Below are 23,887 nucleotides of genomic sequence, written 5' to 3'. Positions count from 1 at the left end.
AGAATAATAAGACTTCTTACATGTTATGCATTATCAGATAAAATATTTTTTTCTTTTTTATTCCCCTACATGGCATTTAGATTTCACCATATCACAAAATAACCCTCTTTGAAAGAAGACTGAAATTATATTAAATATCTTTATCAATTTCTTTTTACATTTCAAACTCCCCTTTTTATTACTATTATCATAATACACAGTCTTCTCTCCATATCCACAGGGATTGCTTGCTGGACCCCTATGCTTACCAAAATTCATTGATGCTCAAGTGCCATATATAAAATGGGGTAATATTTGCATATAACCTATGCATATTCTCTTATATTTTGGAAATCCTTAAAAAAATGTCCCTTCTTTTTAATTTTCTTATAAAAAAAGTTTATATATTACCTAAACTATCTAGGCCCTAGTTCTTCTTAGTAAATAGCAACATGAACATAATAAGCTGCTTAATAGAATTTCAAAAATAAAAATGATTAAAAAGAAACCATAAGCTTTTCCTTCCTTCTTTGTAATTGTACTGGAGGCCCAGTGCACAAAATTTGTGCACTGGTAGGGCCCCTAGCAGCTGCCACCACTGGCTGGAGCCTCCCTCCCTTCCCCCAGCCGGCCCCGCCCCCTGGTCAATCTCCCGGACAATTCCCGGTTGAGGGGACAATTTGCATACTAGGCTTTTATTATATAGGATTTATTTAACTAATTTGAGATTTCCTTGAAATAAACTACTTTGTGTTTATTTTTCATTACATCTGCTACCCAGTGAGTCCTGGTAAAAAGTCAACAATCAATAATAAGATGCTTCGGGAAGAAATTGATTAATGTTAAAAGTGTGACACTGACTTAGTTATTCCATTAACAAATGTTTAATATCTTTTATACCTGTATTTACTCACCTATAAGTCCTAAAATAATGTAGCCAGTAATGAACAGTATGAAGACCATGCAGCACAGAACATCTGTACAACCCCTAAAGAGAAAAAAAAAATTAGAATTAAAAGGGATCCAAGATGACTTCTTATTTACTGTACAAAATATAATGATATGCCATTTGATATCCAATAATTCTAAAAGATGGATCCCATGTGTTTCTGCAATTAAAGACTAAAGCAGCAAGAAAGGGGTCATAATTCCATGATGAAAGAAACTCCCCCAGAATTTTTAGTATTTATTCTTTCTTGGTTTTTATTTGTAAAATGTTTTTAGGGATGAGAGTACACCAACACTGAGTAATAATGTTTTTATTTGAAATTGCAATTTACACTATTTAATTTTATGATTTTCATCTTCATGCCTCCCCAACACATGGTATATATATATATATATATATATATATATATATATATATATATATATATATATTTTTTTTTTCAATTATTTCCATTCCTCCCTTTATTTTCTTCCTATAGACATATTTTAAAGGTAATATTAATTAAATAAAGGACTAGCTACATAAACTTTCTAAGGGAAGTAGAGTTGTAACTTTCTAATGATCAAAACTATAATTTTCACAGCTATCCTATAGGCTAGATATCATCAAATTAGGTTTAGAGAAAATGTGGCTCAGAGATGCAGTGATTTGCTAGGGATCACAAGTCAAGACAACTTCCAGCAGGCATAGTCAAGGTTTTCAACTAAAGTATTTCCTATTCCCAATATTATAGCTTGTTCAGCTTCTGAGTGGTCTGGAAGGTAAAAACTCTATCTTGAAAGAGAAATAATACAACCATTCTCTATTTGAAACAATGAAAAATCTATTAGCAAAGAAAAAAAATCAACCCATTTGACAGGATTAAAAGTTGCCCATGAGAATTTTCATAACGAAAACTTAATCTTCAGGGCAAATGGATATGCTCTAATCATTTAGCACAGGCAGGTGGAAGTTATACACTGTTTGTACAGGTGATAGCAGTAATAATAATGAATAATAATTGTGCAGTAACATATACAGTAATACCTTACATTGATAAAACCCTGTATACATTTACTGCTTTCATTGTAAATTTTCTAAGAATACCATCAGGTTGTTTGTGGTAGTAACGTGAGTTGACTTACCTAAGGTCCAAGAGAGAGAGGTAGCTACAGAGGCAGGCAAATATCTGGGTCTCTAATGCCAAAACTTTTCCATTCAGTCTTTATGTTAATATGATTATAGTTTTCTTTAAAGATTCAAATTAGACATATCTAAAACTCCACACACATCCCTCCTACCTCGCAATAGAGAAAGTTACCCATGACACAAACTATCATTTGTTTAAATCCAACCCAAGAAGAAAACAGAGTTCTGATTTTCTTTAGTTAACAACTGGTGAACGTACAAATCTGTTCTTTTCATAGGCCAAGATTTGGAAGCAGCCCAAGTAGAAGAATAAAAACTGTGGAATGCTACTACACAATAGAATACACTATTATACAATAGAATACTACTCTGCCATTAAAAAAAAGAAATCTTACCCTTTGGTACAGCATGGATGGATCTGGAGAGCATTGGGCAAAGTGGAATAAGCCAATCAGAGAAAGACAAGTACCATATTATTTCACTCATATGTGGAATCTAATGAACAAAATGAACTAACAAGCAAAATAGAGACAGACCCATAGATAGCAGGCTGACAGCTGTTGGGAGGATCTAGAATGAGGGGTTGGTGGAGGGACAAAGGAAAAGAGAAAAAAATCAGGGACACAGATAACACAGGTATGGTAAGGGGAAGGGAGATGGTGGGAGGTGGAAGAGGATATGGAGGGATAAATGGTGATAGACGGAGACTTGACTTGAGGTGGTGAACACACAATACAGAGTACCAATGATGTGTTGTAGACTTGTGCACCTGAAACTTGTATAATTTTGTTAAGCAGTGTCACCCCAATAAATTCAATAAAAAGGGAAAGGAAGCAAATGTCTGCATGGGGATGAGAAGAGTATCTCTCACTGTTCAAATGTGTTCTGACACATCCTACTCAAGATCAGGTTCTCATTCTGTCAGAGCAGTTGTTAAATAGCACGATACTTAATGAGAAATGCCTGCAGGTGAGGGACTAAAGGAGAGGAAACTGGAACACTTCAGTGCTTTAATTAGAAGTCTTCAAGTTGTCAAAGCCCTTGTGTGTAATCATAGCTACCAGGAAGAGGGAGAAAGGGAGGAGATCAGAAGCACCAGTCAGGATATATAGCTATATGTTGATATCTGTATATTTAAATAATATGTAATATTATCTGCGATGCATACTTATAATGACCTAGTGTTACATAGTAGTATAATGTTATATATGTGTAATGTTATGAATTAAGCACAGGGAGAAATAAACATATACTAGGGAGGTAAATAAAAGAAACTGCCAACTTCAAAAGATAGAACACAAGGAAAGCAGCAGAGCTCTGAAGGAAATTTTTGAAAAGTAAAACCCATACTCCCCAGCTACTGGCACTGAGGAATGGGCATCAGTTGAGGTAATGGCTCCATATGCGGTTTTATACTACATTTCTATTTCGTTTTGGTACCAAGGATGCACTACAGCACCAGGGACTGGGTGCCCATACACTCGTTCCTCCCAGCAGTCTCTCACAACGGTGGAACAGCATCTCTCAATAATTCACACCTTGAGGTGTTTGAGATTCTATTCTGGGACCCAGGGGGATAATATATTCAAGTCTGCTTTTCTCTTCTGGTACAACACTTTAGAAAAATAGCAGACCATACCCTAAGGCCAGACTGGTTTATTTTATTTTATTTTATTTTATTTTATTTTATTTTATTTCATTTTATTTTATTTTATTTTATTTAAGCAAAGAAAAATATTGAACAGAGTGAAATTATAAATTAAGAAATTCAAGAGTCTCAAAAAGCAGGCAAGTTTTTCTAGATAGACTAATGTATTTTTTAATTTGTTCTTCTTATGATTTGATTCCCTTTGTTATTTTTAAAATTTCCTTTTAAAAATAGGTGTGTGTTTTCAGATAACAACAATTACCTGCCATTTTCTCTATTAATTCATCTCTTTCTCCCCCTTTCTACAGATATTCCTTCCAGAAAAAAATACTACTTAGAAAACTGTATTTGAACGAAATATAAAATATAGCTTAGGCGCATTTGTGAGTCAGGAACATAGCAAAAGCTTAATTCAAGTTTTTAGAATTTGTAGCATCTTATCACTGTTCCTTTCTTTTGATTTCAGGGCATCTGTAACAACCCTATATGTTCTGCAAGTACTGAGTTATTTTTAAAAAGCAAGGATTTAATTTGGCTAAATTTTTAAGTCTCTCAAGACAGCTATTGAGGCAATTTGAGTGATACCAGCACCTGGTTGAAATCTTACTGAATCATATTCTGGCTAGAGGCTTGTCATTGCTGTGCCATTTCCTTGGGTAGATTCATTTATACTTTCATAGCAAGCACTAAGAACCATTGTTCCAAACTAAAAATGGGTTGCATCCCACTGGGTCCCAGAAAGGATAACTTGTAGAGAAATATGCCCCTAAGCCTCTTCCCCTCCCTCCCTCCGAATCAAAGTCCAATTTTTTTTAAAGCTACTCACACTCAAATTTATCAGGAAACTATTAAAACTTTATTCAGGTTGAGCTACCCTGACATAAAAGTATTTTCAAAGTTAAACTACAGAAGTACCATTACTACCTTATATTTATTTTTCCAAACTACAATAAGAATAGGACCCCAATTATATATGCACTAGAGGCACGGTGCATGAATTCGTGCACTGGTGGGGTCCAGCTGGCCTGCCCCCAATCAGGGTGGGGCCGGCCGGGGGGAGTTATTAGTGTCAAAAATCTTTGCAGGGTGTATACACATTTGCTGTTGGCTTTTGGATGAGTTGAAGCTTCAAAGGCGCATTAAAGTCAGGGACACTTACAGCTTCCGTTTCTAAGCCTCTCCCTAGACAGGTAATGCGGTTTAGCTCCCTGCTGACAAACCCTCTAAAGAGAGGCCGTGGTGTGATGTGGCTGCCCTCTTTGGTAGGAAGCAGTGGAGAGAGAATGCAGGAGATGGTGGTTGTGCTGGGCACCTCTCCTGGACACCTGACTGATGTTCCAGACCATGAGCGGTTTTCCTCCTGATCACTCATCATCCAGGTTCCTGGTCTATGAAGGCTGGGGAGCATTTACTTACTTAGAGTCACTGAAGGTCACACTTCAGTGATTGGGGTGGGGGAGAGGGCGGTCAGGAATGTGGCTGGCATGGGGAGGGGCCATGGGCAGTTGACTGGCCAGCCCCGCCCCCAATTGGGCCTGTTGGCTGCCTTAGTGTACATTATAGCCACCAGTCTTTCTGATCGTTCTGGTTGTTCCACTGTTCAGTTGCTTCGCTTTTATATATATAGATTTGTACACCTCCCTTCCCCACTTCACTCTAACCCACAAATATAGAATGCCTATAGTCACCTCAACATAAAATCTTGGGAGCTTCCTTTGACTTTCCCTTTTTATTAGATTCTCTTTCATATTCAATTGACAAGTACTCTTGGCTCCTTCTCTCTGATGTGTCTTCCTTTCTATTCCTACAGCATGGGCTCAGTCCAGATCCTCTTATCTTCTCTTCACACTACTGCCATGGTCTCTGAATTGGGCTCTAGCATGGAGTCTCTACCTAAAACATAGCATTCTGCACATCACAGATAGCTCTGATTTATGATATCACTTCATTGTTTAAAAACTGCTGTGCCTCTCTACCAGCTATTGAAAAATTTCCAAATGTCTTAGCTTTATGTTTAAGAACCTACAAATTCAATCCTATGGCAAGTGCCAGACTATCTTCCTAGCTTCATCTCCCTCTATTCTTCTCAATGTACTTCAACCTACTTGGACTTTTTATTCATTGAGTGCACCATGAATTCTCCCTTGACCACACTCAGGGTTCTCTACTCATGGCCCCTTTAGACTCTTCCTCTGGAATAACCATATGTCTCAGTTTCTATGGAACAGCCAGGGTTTACAGTTTGTCCTGATGTAACCATTAACAATGAGCCCTTTGACTCTCAAAAGTGCCCCAGTGTGGATCTTCACCCTATCTCAGTGATGGCGAACCTATGACACGCGTGTCAGAGGTGACACGCGAACTCATTTTTTTGGTTGATTTTTCTTTGTTCAATGGCATTTAAATATATAAATTAAATATCAAAAATATAAGTCTTTGTTTTACTATGGTTGCAGATATCAAAAAATGTCTATATGTGACACGGCACCAGAGTTGTTAGGGTTTTTCAAAATGCTGACACGCCGAGCTCAAAAGGTTCGCCATCACTGCACTATCTACTAAAATCCCATTCTCCATATGGTAAGATTCCCTCAATTTTTAGGGCCAATTGATGTTCCATGTTATGTATATGCCACATTTTTTAACACATTCATCAATGGACATTTAGGCTGTTTCCACATTTTGGCTACTACGAATAATGCTTCAAGGAAGGTGGGAGTGCAGACATCTGTTTGAGATCTTGATTTCAATTATTTTGCATGTGACAACAAGGTTAAACCTGGAGGACACTGTGCTAAGGGAAATAAGCCAATCATAGCAGGACAAATACTGCATGATTCTGCTTCAGTGAGATATCTAAAATAGTCAAGCTCATAGAAATAGAAAGTGGAACGGGAGAGGAGCAAATGGGAGCTACTAGTCAAAGTGTATAAGTTTCAATTATACAAGCCAGACCAGTAAGTTCTAGATATCTGCAATACAACATTGTGTCTATACTTAACAATACTGTATTGAGTGCTTAAAATTTTGTTACGAGGGTAGGTCTCATGTTAAGTATTTCTTACCACAATAAAAAAAATACACACAGCATGCAAAATATAATAATCTGTTCAATGTTATATGCCACATGGATTTAAAATTTTGCTATGAACAAGCTTAATGTGGATATCAAATAAGTGAATGTAAATGAAAGACAAATTTTAAAATAAAAAATTTATGATTCCATCCTTCAAACCAATTCAAATGATACCTCCCTCATGAGGTTTCCAACTAAAAGAGATCTCTCTCATCTATGCAGACTTACAGGAATTGTATTTGTACATATTAAGGCAATTATCTTCGATCTATTATAACCTGGACCAGTGGATGGGACACTATAGCCCATGGGCCAAATCTGGCCTGCTGCCTTATTTTGAACAGCTTGAGAGCTGAAAATGAATTTTACATTTTAAGAAAACAAAAGAAGAATATTTTTTGAATTATACAAAATTGAAATTTCAGTGTCCATAAATAAGAATTTTTGGAAAATAGCCACACTCATTCATGTATGTATTGTGTGTGGACACTTTTGTGCTACAACAGCTATTTTGAGCAGTTGCAATACAAACCATATGGCCACAAAGCCTAAAATGTTTACTACCTGGGCCTTTATAGAAAAAATTTGCTGACCTCTAACCTAGACCACATAGTCCTCTATGGCAGCATTCAGCACAGATCCTTAGATGCTGCAGACAAAAGCAATCTATGTCCCATGAATGATTAGGAAGACACATTTCCAACTGATAGGCTAGTGCATCATAAACAGACTCTGCTAAAATTCAGTGCTGTGTTTCAAATTTCAGATTTTGCGGGGAGAGGGGCCCTATATGATGAAATTTTTGTCTAGGAATTCAATTTTTTGATGAAGCTTAAGCATGCCATCTGGACATTACTGTCTCTAGTGAAATCACAAAAGAGAAAGAGGAAGGGAAGAAGGGAGGAAGGGAGGGAGGGAGGGAGGGAGGGAGGGAGGGAGGGAGGAAGGAAGGAAGGAAGGAAGGAAGGAAGGAAGGAAGGAAGGAAGGAAGGAAGGAAGGAAGGAAGGAAGGAAGGAAGCAGGGAGGGAGAGAGGGAGGGAGGGATGGAGGGAGGGAGGGAAGGAGGGAGGGAAGGAGGGCATTAGACTCCATTCAGAGATAATGAGAGAGTTTTATTTGTGAAGTGCATGTTTCAGTTCCACATTAGTTCTTATTCTCTAATAACTGTCATTCTGTGTCCTTCTCAGGGACACCTTTTTGCCTTAATTCAGAAACTGATCCCTTTACTACCAGCTTTCTTTCTTTTTGGCAGATGAAATTCCAATGATAACAACCATCCTGAAAGATCATTAATATCGAGCATGAGAGCGAGAATGGAAGTCATTATTCTCTGACAGATCATCCATTCTTGCCTAATAGTCAGATTAGATACTGTCCACTGCTAGTGATTCCAGTCGAATGATGCCCTCTCATTCGAAGGTTCTTGGTGTCACCTGGGTCCATCTGTCCACAATACAGCTGCATGTATAATCCACAGTTTAGAAACTTTTCTCCTTTGTGGTTCTGCTGGCACCTGCATGATTCCATTTAGTCACTATTTACCTCTCAGATTCTTATGGCAAAAGTCTGTTCCAGCACCCAGGCCGGCATGGTTCAGTGGTTGAGCATCGATCTATGAACCAAGAGGTCACAGTTGGATTCCTGGTCAGGGCACATGCCCAGGTTTTGGGCTCAATCCCCAGTGTGGGGCGTGTAGGAGGCAGCCAATCAATGATTCTCTCTCATCATTGATGTCTCTATCCCTCGCTCCCTCTCCCTTCCTCAGGAGGCAGCCAATCAATGATTCTCTCTCATCATTGATGTCTCTATCCCTCGCTCCCTCTCCCTTCCTCAGGAGGCAGCCAATCAATGATTCTCTCATCATTGATATTTCTCTCTCTCTCCCCCTCACTCTTCCTCTCCAAAATCAATTTAAAAATATTTTTAAAAAACTCAGTTCCAGCCAATAGAATGGCCGCTTCACTTCCCAGAGGCTTTGTTAGAGGACAATGCACTATAGGGCCATCTTCCAATCTTCACCAAAACACACTTGGCAAACTACAGAGTGTGCCTTGAGTTGGACAAATCATCTGAGTCGATGCTAATTAGTCAGCAGACTCCAAACATTCTGGGCTATTTGAGGGTAAATTTCTATATAAGTTAAAAATGCTCTAGTACTATTCTTCCACGCTTCACTGTGAGTGAGAATCTGGCGATTTTGTGAGAGGAGCATTCTCTGAGAGCTTGCATTAGAAGGGTTAACTGTTTCCTTTGCTGTTGATTCCAGCTTCTCTTCCTCTTCTCAGACACATTGTCTAAAAGTTCTCTATTGTTATGTTCCCACAGGTTTAGATTATGCTATGTACCACTTTTGTGTCTGTGAGAGCTGAGGTTTTAGAAGTAAGCAAGTTGCACTGGCCATTTCTACAAGTTTAATAAGAGGCTAAAGATTATCTTGAAGTATTTCAGTTACCAGAATCAGAAATTTAATAGGAAAGAGCAAATGAGGGTTTTATTACATGACCTTGTATTTCCCAGTGCTCAATCTTAATGCAAGTTTTTCAAGTCTCTTAAAAAAATTTTAAGGATGACTTCAAGGTTATATCTACCTTAGAAGATAATTCTGGTATCCAATCATTGAGAAAGAAGTTTAGTTTTGTTCAATTATTAATTCTTAGCATATTTTAAACTGTTGCTGAAAAATAAAATATACCAAATAACTCCATACCCTAGAAAATTATGGTATATTGATAATGTTATTCAAATTGATTAGATCATATGCAATGATATTTGAATATTGTATCTGCTTTATTAAGTGTTTCTAAATAATGGGATTTTATAAGCTTCTCTATCCTCTTTGGCTTATCCTTTCTTCTATCCTGTTTCCATTTGGGTTTCCATTGCTGTGAGAAAGTAGTGGTTATGATTTATATTTCATATTTGTAAAGGGGAAAGAAAGCTATTTTTTTTAGACAGAGACGTTTATGTGATGCCCATATAAATGTCTCTTTTGTTTAAAATGGGAACAGGTCAAACAAAGCTGGTCTTACTATGTTATTCAACATCTTTGTAAAACTTCTATAAAATTCAAGAATCTGTCAGTGGGTGGAAACTACTCTGCATATTGCTAGTGAAGTGAGAGCTGAATCATAGTTATTATCCAAATTACATCTGGCATCATGGACCACAGGAGAGGTGCTAGGACAGCCAGCTTAGAACAGCATTGGGACATCAGTCCAAAGTTATTAACTATATCAACTTAGAATGCTCTATGATCTTCTTGGAATAAATTAGAATTCCTTCTACATAAAAACACAGAGTTGCCCTAGCTAGTTTGGCTCAGTGGATAGAGCGTCGGCCTGTGGACTGAAGGGTCCCAGGTTTGATTCCGGTTAAGGGCATGTACCTTGGTTGCGGGCACGTCCCCAGTGGTGGGTATGCACGAGGCAGCTGATCGATGTTTCTCTCTCATCGATGTTTCTAATTCTCTCTATCCTTCTCCCTTCTTCTCTATAAAAAATAAATAAAATATATTTTTTAAAAAACCAAAAACACAGAGTAGAGCCCAATGGGTGAGGCTCAGTGGTTGAGCATACCAGGAGGTCATGGTTCCATTCCTGGTCAGGGCACATGCCTGGGTTGTGGGCTCGAAACCTGGTGGGGTGTGCTGGAGGCAGCCAATCAATGATTCTCTCTCATCATTGGTCTCTCTCTCTCTCTCTCTCTCTCCCTCTCCCTTCCTCTCTGAAATCAATAAAAATATATATTTAAAAAAAGAGTAGGCAACAGTGTGGTAATTGTGGTGAGTGGAGAGGGGTGGGTGGAGGTGGAAGAGAATAGAGGGGGATATATGGTGATGGAAAAAATAAAATTCATTCATTCATTCATTAAAAAGGAAAAAATATTTGATGAAATTCTAAAAAATGTTATGCCTGGGATAGCTATTAAGATTTAGCTATTAAAAATACTCATGTCTCCTAATAATCATATAATAAAGAGTTAATGTCTTTAGTAATCAAAGGCATGCATAATAAAATGAGAAAATGACAATTTGTCATCCAAAGTTGTAATAATACAAAACATTGCCTACTTATGATAGGAGACTTAGAAAGCCACATCTCCTGTGATGTAGTAAAATTTTCTAATAATTTATACCATGGAAATATATATAGATGTAGCAAGAATTTAATTGTAAGAATTTAAAACATTGTACTGTTTATAATAACAAGAGTTGTAAACAACTTTTATGATAATTATATAAAAACACCTTCATGATATAGTAAGTAAAAATAGGTTATTGAACATATTGAATATGATCATGTGTTCATATATGTATGTAAATGGTTAACAAGCTAAAAAATATACAAAAAATATTACTGATCATTATTTCTGGGTGGTATGATTTTACATGATTGTTTTCCTTCTTTTGCTTTTTCGGTTTTTTTCTAAACTTCCATAATGGTCACTGATTGCATTTATAATAAAAACAAAAATCTAAGACAGACCACATTTGACAATTACAAATAGAATGTTGTCTTATCTCATTATAATAATTTCTTTCTGATACCCTAAAATTATGTTAAAAAGAATTTATATTCAATAAATACTTACATCAGGCAAGACATACTTTAAAACAGTCTATAAATAAGAAACAAAGAAATACCCAACATTCACTTCTGTGTATATATCCTAAGAAACCCAAAACACTAATTTGAAAAAAGACATACATATCCCTATGTTCATTGTGGCATTATTTACAGCAGCCAAGATATGAAAGCAACCTAAGTGTCCATCATAGATGAATAGAAAAAAATGTGACAGATGATATGGATATGGATATGGATATGGATATGGGTAGAGATAGAGATATTATTCACCCATAAAAATAATGAAATCTTGCCATCTGCACCAACATGGATGGACCCTAGGGGGTACTGTACTAAGTGAAATAAGTCAAACAGAGAAAGACAAATACCATATGATTTCACTTATATGTGGAATCTAAAATACAAAATAAATGAACAAACAAAACAGAAACAAATTCATAGATACAGAGTACATTTTGGTAGTTGCCAGATGGGAGGTGGCTGAGGGGATTGATGAAAAAGGGAAAAGGGATTAAGATGTGCAAATTAACAGTTATAAAAACAGTCATGGGGGTGTAAAGTACAGCAGAGGGAATACAGTCAATGGTCTATATATATAAAAGGCTAATATGCAAAGTTTCCCCTCAGGAGTTCAACCGGGAGACCGAGAGGTCGATCGCTCCCTATGACATGTGCTGACCACCAGGAGGCGGCGTGGAATGAAGGAAGGCCCCAGCTGGCAGCCAGGAAAGGAAGGCCCCAGCCGGCAGCTGGAAGGCCCCGATTGGCCCTGATCGTCAGCCAGGCCTAGGGACTCTATTCATGCATGAATTTTGTGCACTGGGCCTCTAGCCCTATATAATAAAAGCCTAATATGCAAATTGTCCCCTAGACCAGGAGTTCGATCCCTCACTATGACATGCACTGACCATCAGGGGCAGCGCAGAACATGGCGGGCGTCGGCAACACGCTGTAACCTCTCCCCAGTTACCTGGGGGTGGAAGGAGGTGTGGTGAGAATGCAGAGCTCGCTGTCACTCCCCCTGCTACCCTCCCCCAGGACACCAGGGCTCGCATGCTGGGGAAGCCCCCCCCCCCAATACCACGGTCAGGTGCTGAGCACCTGCAAGGAGCCTGCCCCACACCTGCACGTTGTCTTCTGGGTGAGCTGGGCCGCAGCCACTGGGATTGCAGGGGCCAGTCGGGCTCCCCATGGGTTTGCACAGGAGCTGGTCTGCGAGGCCAGCCAGGAGAGAACGCATTGCCCACCCAGCTTCCGTGAGGCACCACTGGTCAGCCCAGAGGCCCATGCTGCGCCCCAGTCAGTGGCGTCCAGCCAAGCTCACTGCATCTCTGTGTGGGGAATCGGGTGCCGTGACTAAGGCAGAGGGAGGCGTGCGGGGGTCCCGGGGGCCCAGGTGCTGCCCAGGGCCAGGAGGTCAGCTGGGACCTGCCCTTCCACACCAGACACTTGCACTTCGATCACCAGGACCCTGCACAAATTTCGTGCACTGAGCCTCTAGTATTATAATAAGTATGTATGGTGTCAGGTGAGTACTAGACTTACCAAGATGATCACTTTGTAACCTATGTAAATGTCTAATCACTATGTTGTACAGCTGAAACCAACATAATGCATTCAACTGTAATTTAAAAAGAAAAAATATTTTAAAAAAGTTTATGCTCTGCTTTTTGATTTTTAAAAAATCATTATTAACTAAAATTAAAAACATATTGTTTGGTAATCTTTAAACAATAAGTTACTAAAAGCATGTAAGGGGGCAAGAGATTGTTTTCTGATTACTCTTTCTTACTGCTCAAGGATTCTTTAGTGGAAGTGGGATCAAAAACGTGTATTAATAAATGCCATATAAAAACATCTTACAAAGCACATCTTCATCTACCAATAATAAATATTATAATCTCATCAACTTTGTAAGACAAAGATCCTTAGTTCTTGTTTGAGCATTGCATAAAATGAAAACAGATATGGCCTTTAAGCTTTTATTAATCTAGTCTTTATGATTTGATGTTAGGTCTCTCTCTTTTATTTCCTTTGTGTACATTTATCAAATATGAATAGTAAAAACACCTCTGTTATTTTCCTTAGAATAATATTTATTCAGTTTTGATCTTAGAAGTTGGTCTTTGCTTAGAATGTGCATTGTCTCCATACTAATATTTAACAGGATGCCTGATAATCATCCTCGTGCTTTCAGAACATGAGAGAAAAATTTAGTTTTGGAAGTTAGTTTAGCACCCCAATTGTAAAATATGTTTATACTTATCATTATTTAAGTGTCCAATAGATGAAACAGTACATTTAAAATAATTTGGGGTAAGAACTGGGAGTAGTAGGAACTGGATATAGTAGTTCCCTCAAGAGGGGGAACTGTGTGTCTGGAGAAGAGAAGAGAGACACCTACTTTTCACTCTATATTTTTTTGTAACTTCTCAATTGTATACCAAACACATGTATTACCTAGAAAACAATAATTAATTTACAGAAAGTCATTTGAGTATTGATTTGACATCTCTTTGAAATAACTTGAGAAATAATGTCAACTATTAACCATTAAAATATATGCAGTAGGGAAAGAAATAAACTTAATTTAATAGAAATTAAACTACAGACTAGGATGGATATAAAGTCATTAAGGATATACCCCAAGCAAAATCCCTTACTGAGATTATATATCAATGTCCTGATTAAAAGATTGAATGTTGTCCATTAATGATTAAAATCACATGTGTAGAAATAAGGTTTTGCCATCAAAAACATTTTTCACTTATTTGTTTTGGCAATTATTTCAGTTTTCAGAGGAAAAATAAATGCAACATGATATATTTGACTTATGCAGTATCAAATCTATTGGTATGCTATTGGTAAATCTATACTATGAAGTGGGAGGTGTTTGTCAACTTTAGAAAGAAAATTAATAAGGATTGCATAGTAAGATGGTGAGTTTTCATGACTTGCCCATAGCAAACATTCAACACATCTATTGGAAGAATGAGTGAAAGTGTTACCTGAACATTAGACAATAATAAATTGTAGACATTTTCAAAAATGTATGAAAATGTTGTCCCGCTATTCTTAAATTGTTCAGTGAAATGGGAAATTACAACCATTTGTCTAGAGCCTGATGTATTACATAAAGTGCTCATTATTTTCTCTATTTGCCAATATACTTATTCTACAAGCTCTTTACACTATAAGAAAGCATTACTTGTGAGAAGAGGGTCATTGTTTTAAAAAGGACTTAAGCTTTTTAGGTTTTAGTGTTTTCAATATGTTTATTGACTTGAACTTATTAATATGTTTATTGACTTGAACTTGTATAATCCAGTTTAAATTTGAACTTAATTGTATCAGTAAAGAATGTGTTAAGCTGAAAATACCATAAAATTTATACCAGATACAGTGGCTTAAATTTCAAGGGATTTATTTGTTTCATACAGCAAGAAGCCTAGCAGTTGGTGGTCCTGAGCTGGTGTGGTGTGTCAGTCAGTGGTGCCTTTACGAATCTGATTCATTTTATCTTTCGGTCTCCCTCTCTCATCCTTAGCTTGTAGATATTCATCTTCATGCTTGTACCTCATATCACCAGTTGACTGCTGTAGTCAAGGCCTAAATATCTTTAATAAAGCTTTATCTTTTTATTTAGGAAAGTACTAGGTCCTTCCTGTCTCCTGGCCACCCTGCCTGGAGGGGATTAGGAAAATTGAGTGTGTAGCTTTTGAGCTTGTATAATAGAGCTGACAAGAGAGAAGATGGCTTGCAAGGGATATTCAGGGAGACAAATTATGGAATACACTGCCACTATTAGTAAGATTCATTTAAACAATCATGAGAAATAATAAGATTTTCCTATTCTAATCATTTCTAGTCAACCCAAATGGATTACAACAAAGAATAAGTGTTTTTTCTACAACTATTATTATTAAATATTAAACATTTTATAAGATTGAACTAGGAAAACAGAATATTGTATCTTCTCAGAGAATTCAAAGCGAACTGAGATTAATTTCCCAGAGAAACATATCCCAGAGCTAATATCAACAACAGTAAAGAAGTAAGTTGTTAAACCTTATATCAGAATAATTTTATATTTCATAGTCAATCAACTAAATAATTCTTGACATTCTTGTTCAGTAAAATGGAGTTTGAAATTTAAATCTAGTCTTTGTAAATATATACAATTGCAGTTGTCCTAAGCTGAATATTGCAATATTTCTTAAGTTAATATAAATCTTTCTTAAGTTAATATAAATTTTTTTAAAAATCATTAGATATAAACAGTATCACAAACTGTGCCAGTAAGTCTCTTTCATTTCAACATAAGATACTCAAAATAGCATCTTAATCGTAAGTCTGGGAGTCATTAGGCAATCTTATACTTAATTTCATCTAGGAATGGCCTCAGTTTTTTATTTTTATAACCAAGCACTACAGTGCAATATACATAATGAGTTTCAGTTCCCACCACTATGCCCTTTGCTGCCATTCTGAGATGTAAGTTCATGAAGAACCCATATTTTCCAAGGCTTATCCAGATATAAGTTTCTCCTCCTAATGATTTCACAAAATCTCTTTAACAATTTCTGTTGGGGGAAGGAGACATAAAGCAGAAAAAGAATGTAATTCTAACCCTCAAATACTCTAATTTTATAATTAAAAAAGAAAAATGCACCTAAAAGGTTAACATTGAAATAACATTTTAAATAACAATTTAAAATGTAGAGGTACAAATAGGTGTTTAGATAGAGTGGGAAAAGCTCAGTGTGAGTTAGAATAGTGAGACTTTAATTATAAGAGATGGTTAAAGTTTTGAATTATGGGGAAGATTGGCAGAGAAGAGAGTTCCATTCTAAGCAAAAGGAATTAAAAAAGCAAAGGTGAAAAATCAAATATAGTTTATGGGGAAGAGAAGCAGAGAGGTTGGCTAAAATTCTTTACTGGGTAAAAATTATAAAGCAGTCAAATTAGCATTGTGGAACCAAAAAAATCAACTAATTCTTTTTTTTTAAACAGTGTGGTGATTTCTGGGCATGGGGGGCAGACTGAGAGAAGGTAGAGAAGGGTATGGGGGGGATAAATAGTGATAGAAGGAGACTTGACTTGGGGTGGTGAACACACACTATAGTATATAAATGATGTGTTATAGAATTGTGCACCTGGAACCTATACAATTTTGTTAAGCAGTGTCATCCCAATAAACTCAACAAAAGAGAAAAAAATTATTTTATTTACATAACTAGAGGCCCAGCACATAAAATTCGCGCATGGGTACAGTTCCTAGGCCTAGCCTGTGATCAGGGACAACTTCCCCAGCTGCTGGCAGCCAGCCCCGCCCCCTGCCACCACCCACCCCCAGTTCCCTCTTCATCATCAAGGGATCGGAGCCTGCCAGCCAGGGTGAGGGACTGGGAAGGTGGTCAGTGCACCTCATAGTGACTGGTCGAGTGGTCATTCTGGTCATTCCGCCATTCGGTCAATTTGCATACAGTGGAGCCTTGACTTATGAGTGTCCCGACTAATGAGTTTTTTGAGATACCAGCTGTCTCTCGGCTGATTTTTTGCTTTGAGTTGACAGAGTAATTTGAGTTAACGAGCTCCTTAACGAGCTTGGTCTCGGAACGAATTAAACTCGTAAGTCAAGGCCCCACTGTATTAATATATATGTGTGTGTGTGTGTGTGTGTGTGTGTGTGTGTGTGTGTGTATGTGTATAATTCAGCCATCAGAAAGAAAGAAATCCTGCCATTTGCAATAACATGATTAGGCCTTGAGGACATTATGCTAAGAGATAGTGAAAGACAAATACTATATGATGTCATTTACATGTGGAATCTAAAAAGTCAAATTGGTGGAAATGGAATAGGAGGATGGTTACCAAGGGCTGGGTGGTGGGGGAAATGGAGAGATATTGGCCAAATAGTACAAATTTTCAGTTAGAAGGTGAATAGATGTTAGAGATCTAATACACAGCATAGTGATTATAGTCAACAATACTGTATTATATACTTCAAAGTTGCTAAGAGACTAGACTAGATCTTAAATGTCCCCACCACCAATAAGAAATGGCAGCTATGTGATTAACTAATCACAGTGTTACTCATTTCACAATATATGTGTATTGAATTAACATGTTCACCTTAAACATTTATAATGTTATATGTCAACTGTGTATTGACTAGAGGCCTGGTGCACAAAATTCGTGCATGGGAGGGGGGTGTCCCTCAACCCAGCCTGCGCCCTCTCTAATCAGGGACCCCTCAAGGGATGTCCTCCTGTTGGTTTAGGCCTGTTCCCTAAACCGGCAGTCGGACATCCCTCTCACAATCAAGGACCACTAGCTCCTAACCGCTCGCCTGCCTGCCAGCCCGATCACCCCCAACTGCCCTCCCCTGACAGCCCAATGGCCCCCAACTGCCCTCCCCTGCCACAACCCACCTCCTCTACCGGGACCCACCTCCTGCGCGATAGGCGGCAGAGATGCCAGGATCGGCCTCCTCTGCGCCGTGTGGAGCCGTGGGACCCCTAGCCCTCACCACGCGGAGCAGCCACCACGCCCCACCTCTGCTGTGTGCGTGGCCATCTTGTGGCGGCCATCTTGTGACAACGTCACGTGTGAGGGCGTGAGGACCCTTAGGCTTTGATTAGTATAGATAAAGCAGGAGAAAGAAAAAAATAGAGAGGTGGAGAAAGTTCAGTTGCAGGCAAAACAACAACACAAAACCCAACAAATGCAAAGGTTCAGGGGCAGACAAGACCAGGATTGACCTGGGAACTGACAGATAGTCAGTGTGACCAAAAGATAGAGGTGAAAGGGGGACAGCAGTACAAGTGGAGCTGGTACAATGGAATGACTGAGCAGACCTCAGTTTGGACTTGCGTAGGAGGCGATCCACAGTTACAGGATTTTATACTTTAAGGGCTGGACAGCTTATGACACACGTTGACATATATTATCATCTTATTTGGATCATTACAACAACTCTGTAAAGTTGACACAAAAGCTATTACAACACATCATTTTACAAATTAGGTAACTCCTGACTACAATGTTAGCTCATTTTCTCTGGAAAAGTTCTTGAATAGAGGGGTCATATATCAAAAGCAGCATTTTAGTTAGATTTATTTGGCACAAGGATGGAGAACAAATTGGAATGAAGTGTGTGGTGAGTGCAGAGGGATGAGAATGAGGAAAATGAGGGCTGAACCAGGATGGTGGCAAAACAGAAGAGAATGAAACCAGGGCCAGTTCCGCTCCGCTCCAGCAGCATCACCAGCGCCCCCTGCCGGGCGTTTCCCTGGATGGCCAGGATATTGGGAAGGCAAATGCCACAGCATGGAGAGTGTACAACCTACTAAGATACCTCGTGGGCTTGAATGGGTGTGAATGAATTTCTCTTTAAAGGTTTTAGAGAGACAGAAAAGGGGACACTCATATCATCTGAGCACCAAATCTTATATTTCTCTCTCCTAATCTTATATTTCTCTCTCCTATAGTCTTCAAAGCAATCCGTTCCACTTTCTTTTTATTACATCAACTTGAAAAAAATATATATTTTTTTCTGGGAGCTTTTGGAGATCAAAGATCTTATTTTCCAGTTTTCTGTTATGTGTGTGGTTAGCTAACATCTGTCTTTTTTGTAATAGACATGAAGGTTTGCTCTACAGTTAGTATTAATCCTCAAGAGGCATATCAAAAGAGAGCTTGCCTTGAATCCTTCTAGAAGCAGACTGTCCATTATTAACAATATGTATGACAAGTTATTGAGTTGTGTTGTTTCTAGCTCTTGTCAGCTGCATACAAGTGGGCAAAGACAGGGTAAAGGACACGGAGGGGAAGAGAAAAGTGACAAAGGAAGGCAAGCCAAAACCAAGAGAGAAATAAGTTGAGAAGAGATTTAAAGGAGGAAAACCTGAGAGGGAGAAATAGGGCTCCTGCTGAAGATCAGAAGTATTTTGGTGAGGTTGAGAAGGAAAACGGCCAAAGAGAAGAAATCAGAGAAACAAGATTGAGGAAAATCCAGAGAAAGAAACTATTTATGGTTATAAGGAAAGGAAAATAAATAGAGGCCTTGCATAAGAATGCTTGCTGAAATCAGTTGGGGTTTGAAGAAAATCTAAAAGCAAATATACACATTCAATGATGAAAGTAGTATTTCATAAGTTTGTGAAAGGAGATAATAAGGTGGATAATGCTTATTAAATTAACTTAATTTCTCTACTTCTAGTTTATAGTTTAAGTGATTCTAACAGTCAAATAATACAGGCTGTACACTAGAGCAAAGTCCAAGGACATCTGATCTTTGTCTTTACTGTTTCCTTCCTTAACCATTTAATTTCTTTCTAATACATTCTTTGTCAGCTACCAAAAAGCCACTCAACAGACCCATGTGTCTCTTTCTCTCTGTCTCTCCCATGAATAATACACTTGAAGAATCTACCTAAACTTCACGTCCATTCGTCTGTTGCCAAAGGGTCACAATTAGGACTACCTTCAGTCTTACGCTAACTGATGCTGAGTAACAGGAAGCATGCCAGTATCATCTTTCATACCCTGATGCAAAAACTGTGAGAGTTCAGAATTAATTTATTACTTAAAAGCTGTAAGGTTTGCATACTTTTACCTTTACTTCATCTTTAATTATTGGGTAAATGTGCCAAAATGTGGGGAGGAGCAGCCTGTCTTTAGACTTATTTGACTCTGGGGTTGCAACAGCAGCAATAACAATAGCTGAGATACTGCCTAAAGACTTAGAAGGGTCAAAGTGAAAAAAGGCTTGAGTTTACTTTACTTTAATTTAATTTACTTTAATTTAATTAATGCAAGTATTTGGAAAGGCAACTGGGACTTCTAGGGCTCTCTTCCCAACCTTCAAATAACTAAGAAGCATCCCTGACTCTTGATTATCATTTCTGTTGAGCTCAATGGTAGCTTTTCAGAATTTTGATCCATTAAATTTGATCTTCACTTTAGACAGAAAATTAATATGATTGCTTCATCTCAGTTTGTGTTCACTAAGAGTTTTCCCAGAAGAATCATTTTAATTTTAAGTCATTAAATTTCAGCTTTTATTCATTCTTCTCTGCCTCATCATGCTGCAAACAGAGCTGAAAATACTCAAAATATAGTCTTTTCTCAATCTGAGACTTCTCCTTGAGATTAAAGATTGCCTTGAGAATCACAGTCTGGGAATTTTGGTTCTACCCACAGTTAATACCTGGTAAGTTTCTTAACACCTCTTCACCTTTAGTTTATAACACAAATTTATTGTTTCTATCCCAAACTCAGAGTTGAGGGATGCAAGATGAATTAGGCAACATCTGTGAAGCACAGGCAACTCCCTATCGTAAAGGGTGAGTTAGAAGTATGTGTCTCTGAATGTGTGTTTAGAAAAGCACAAGGAGAAGCAGAAAACTGGAGCTTTGGTATAGCCTGAACTATATATTATGACCACTATTGAATATATTTCCACATACAAAAGCTCAACTAAGAAAGCATTAGGGCTGGAAAGAGTTTGTAGTTTAAAAAATCATGTTTCTAACATCTGAGGTCTGAAACCACACAGTGATATTTAATATCGGTTTTCATTTTACTAGGCAGGACACTCCAAAAAAATGATATTTTCAATACACCCCCAAACATGAATTTCCCAAGAAACCATAATTATTGACTACTACATCCTTGAAATTTTTATTTAGTCTTCCAGAAAAATTCAGTCATATGCACACTCCTTTCATTTCTTCTGCTCCTTCTCTGTCTTCTTTATGGACTGTTACCTGTCTGCATCTTAATGTTGGCATAATCTCAGGGTTCTCTCCTGACTCACCTTATTTCCAACTCTACCTGCTAATCTAAGGTGATGTTGTCTCTATCATGGTTTTCACAACTGCAGCCATGAACAGCCCTAACATTTCTCCTGAATGCCATCCCCTTATTTTTAAATTCAAATGTCCAAAACTGAATTCACTATCTATTGCTCCCAGAAATCTAAAAATCTACCCTCTTTTCCTTGTCTATTTATATACACCACCCACTCTCTCACCCAACCTAAAAATGCTGTCATTCCTGACTCCTCACTCATCCTTGTGTCCAGTTGATTGACAGTCTTACTAATTCTTCATCCTACAATATTCTCTTCCTTTCTCACCAACCTCACTGCCATTGACTGGCTTGAAGCCTCATCAATCTCTTATCTGGACTGATACCACAGCCTCCAAGCAGCCTCTTGCTCTCTCTGACACATTGTCCACACTTTATAAAATACATAACTTGACATATAAATCTATTGGTCAAAACTCTTACGATTCTCAATTACTTACAAAATAGAACCCAAACCTCTTAGTCTGGCCCTTACTAAGCTGTTCGAAATTACTTTCTATCTTCCATCCACTCTTACAAATAACCTATGCTCTCTCAAATCTTCATGGCTTTGCATTTGGTTGAACCATAAGAAATTGCTCATATTTAACCTTTTTTGACATTAAAAAATGGCACTATCATATGGCTCAACTAATAATGCTTTTCTGTCCACCTTGAATGCCTTTTCACCCTTGCCATCAGTCAAAATATCAATACCCAGCTTAAATGTGACCTTCGCCATGAGGCAGGCATTGGCCACACAAGACTAAAAAGCAGGTCCCTCCTCTGTACCCCTTACTGCTTTGTCATACCCCTGCCACAGCACTGTGCTTTCATCATTTGTCCTTACTTGTCTCTGCCACAGAATATGAGAAACTTGAGGGAAGGACCTGGGACTTCATTATCTTTAAATCTTTACTTCTAATATAATGTCTACTTAAGAATTAATAAATGTTTGTTGAATGAATGAATGAGAGGACCTCCTTCTGAACTTTAAAAACAAAGGAGCTGGTCTTATTTTTGGTTAAAAATGGGAGGAGAAATATTGTGATTTACTATATTGTAGAATGCCTCTTTCCTCTTTTTATATCAGCTTCATATTTCTGCTTCTTACTGGATAATGTATTTGTTCTTACCAGATAGCTTTAATGTGGCTATGAAAGAAATGATTATACACTACCAGAGTACATCACCACAATGAGCCCTGTTATGTGTATATAACCCTGTTAGGTGTATATAACATCTATCAAAGTAGTTGTATAAGGTTCAACCAGCAAAACTCCAGGAGGCGACAAGCAGACATCGGCGGCAGCCATAAGGTAAACCTTAAGATTGTTTCTGCTAACATTAAAACCAAAATTGTTTTCTACCCACCAATAAAACCCTTCCCTAAAAATGCATGGAGGACATTCACAGGCATTGCAGAATGTACAAGAGACAATTTATAGCAGACATTTTTGCAGAGCTTACTTCTGTTGAAAGAACTGGCACCTCCAGCAGTTTACAAAGTTGAAGAATTAGTGATTCAGCAAAGAAAACTGCAAGAGCAATAGGAATAGAAGAGATTAAGTCTGGACTTTACATATGTCTAGAATATTAGATCTTCTCAGAACTTAGAATGTTACATTTCAAAATATGATTTCAGACTGAGAGACTGTGAATGCTCCAATTTTTTCAATTATCTCTGATAAGGAGGCTACTCAGCTTGAACCAATGCCAGGGCAGACAGAATGCACAGGACAAAAGCAGATCCATGGCAGACCCAGGAAAGACCAGGACCACAGCAAGATTTAGGCTTAGAAAGCACTTAATCCAGAAGGAGAACTGAGACCCTTCCCCAGCCAGCTTTCCCACATATTAGTAAAAAACAATTGGGAATTAATACCAGAATTTTAGTGCTCTGGTGCCTACATATAATTGGTTGCTAAAATTGATTAGATTAGAGGAAAATTTGTACATAGCAAATTCCTTAGTTGGGTTTAGTTGCTTATTCCCAATAAATGTTTCTCTGGTTGTCATAAAATCCCTTTCACACACAATTCAAAACAGGTTCTTAAACAAGGGGGATGTACACATCATTGAAGAACACTATTCTGGTGGGTAGAGTGAGCACTCCGGTGTCTTAATCAACTCGGGCTGCTACAACAAAATGCCACAGATGGGGTGGCTGACACAATCAATCTTTATTTCTCAAGGTTCTGGGGGTTGGGAAGTCTGAGATCCTGGTGCCAGCATTGTCTGGTTCCGGGGAAAGCTCTCTTCTGACAAGCAGACAGCTGCCTTCTTGCTGTATCCCAAAGGACAGAGAGGAGAGAGAGCCAGCTCACTGGTCTCTTTTCATAAGGGCACTCATCCCATCATGAGGACCTTGCCCTCATGACCTCCTCAGAACCTAATTGCCTGCAAAGGGCCCACCTCCAAATACCACTGCTGGGGAGGGGAGGGCCTCAACATACTCATTTTGAGGGACACAAACATTCAGTTCATAACATCAGGTAAATAGCATTTCTCATAATGTGGTATCAGAATAGAGCCCATTCCAGTTTGGGTGTGCTCTCTCTTCTTCATATATTAAAACCTCTTTCTAAAAATACAATTGAAAGAGGCCATTTAGATCTGCCATATAGACTAAAATACATGTTTAAGCATTTAAATTTTGTGAGTA

At 38.0% G+C, this 23,887-nt stretch overlaps 1 protein-coding gene across 1 annotated transcript in view; it reads right to left on the bottom strand.

Annotated features, from left to right (window-relative positions):
* The window catches only part of SLC44A5 (solute carrier family 44 member 5), a 124,426-nt gene that overhangs the window by 83,247 nt on the left and 17,292 nt on the right, over positions 1-23,887 (bottom strand). Inside the window, exon 3 of the mRNA XM_059686222.1 lies at positions 894-967. Coding sequence (XP_059542205.1) covers positions 894-967 — 74 coding nt within the window. The remainder of the gene's footprint in view (positions 1-893; positions 968-23,887) is intronic.

Source organism: Myotis daubentonii, chromosome 3 (genome assembly GCF_963259705.1).
Source record: "Myotis daubentonii chromosome 3, mMyoDau2.1, whole genome shotgun sequence".
NCBI classification, from domain to species: Eukaryota; Metazoa; Chordata; class Mammalia; order Chiroptera; family Vespertilionidae; genus Myotis; species Myotis daubentonii.
The sequence above is the reverse complement of the archived record's forward strand: the minus strand, read 5'-3'. Positions and strand labels throughout refer to the sequence as shown.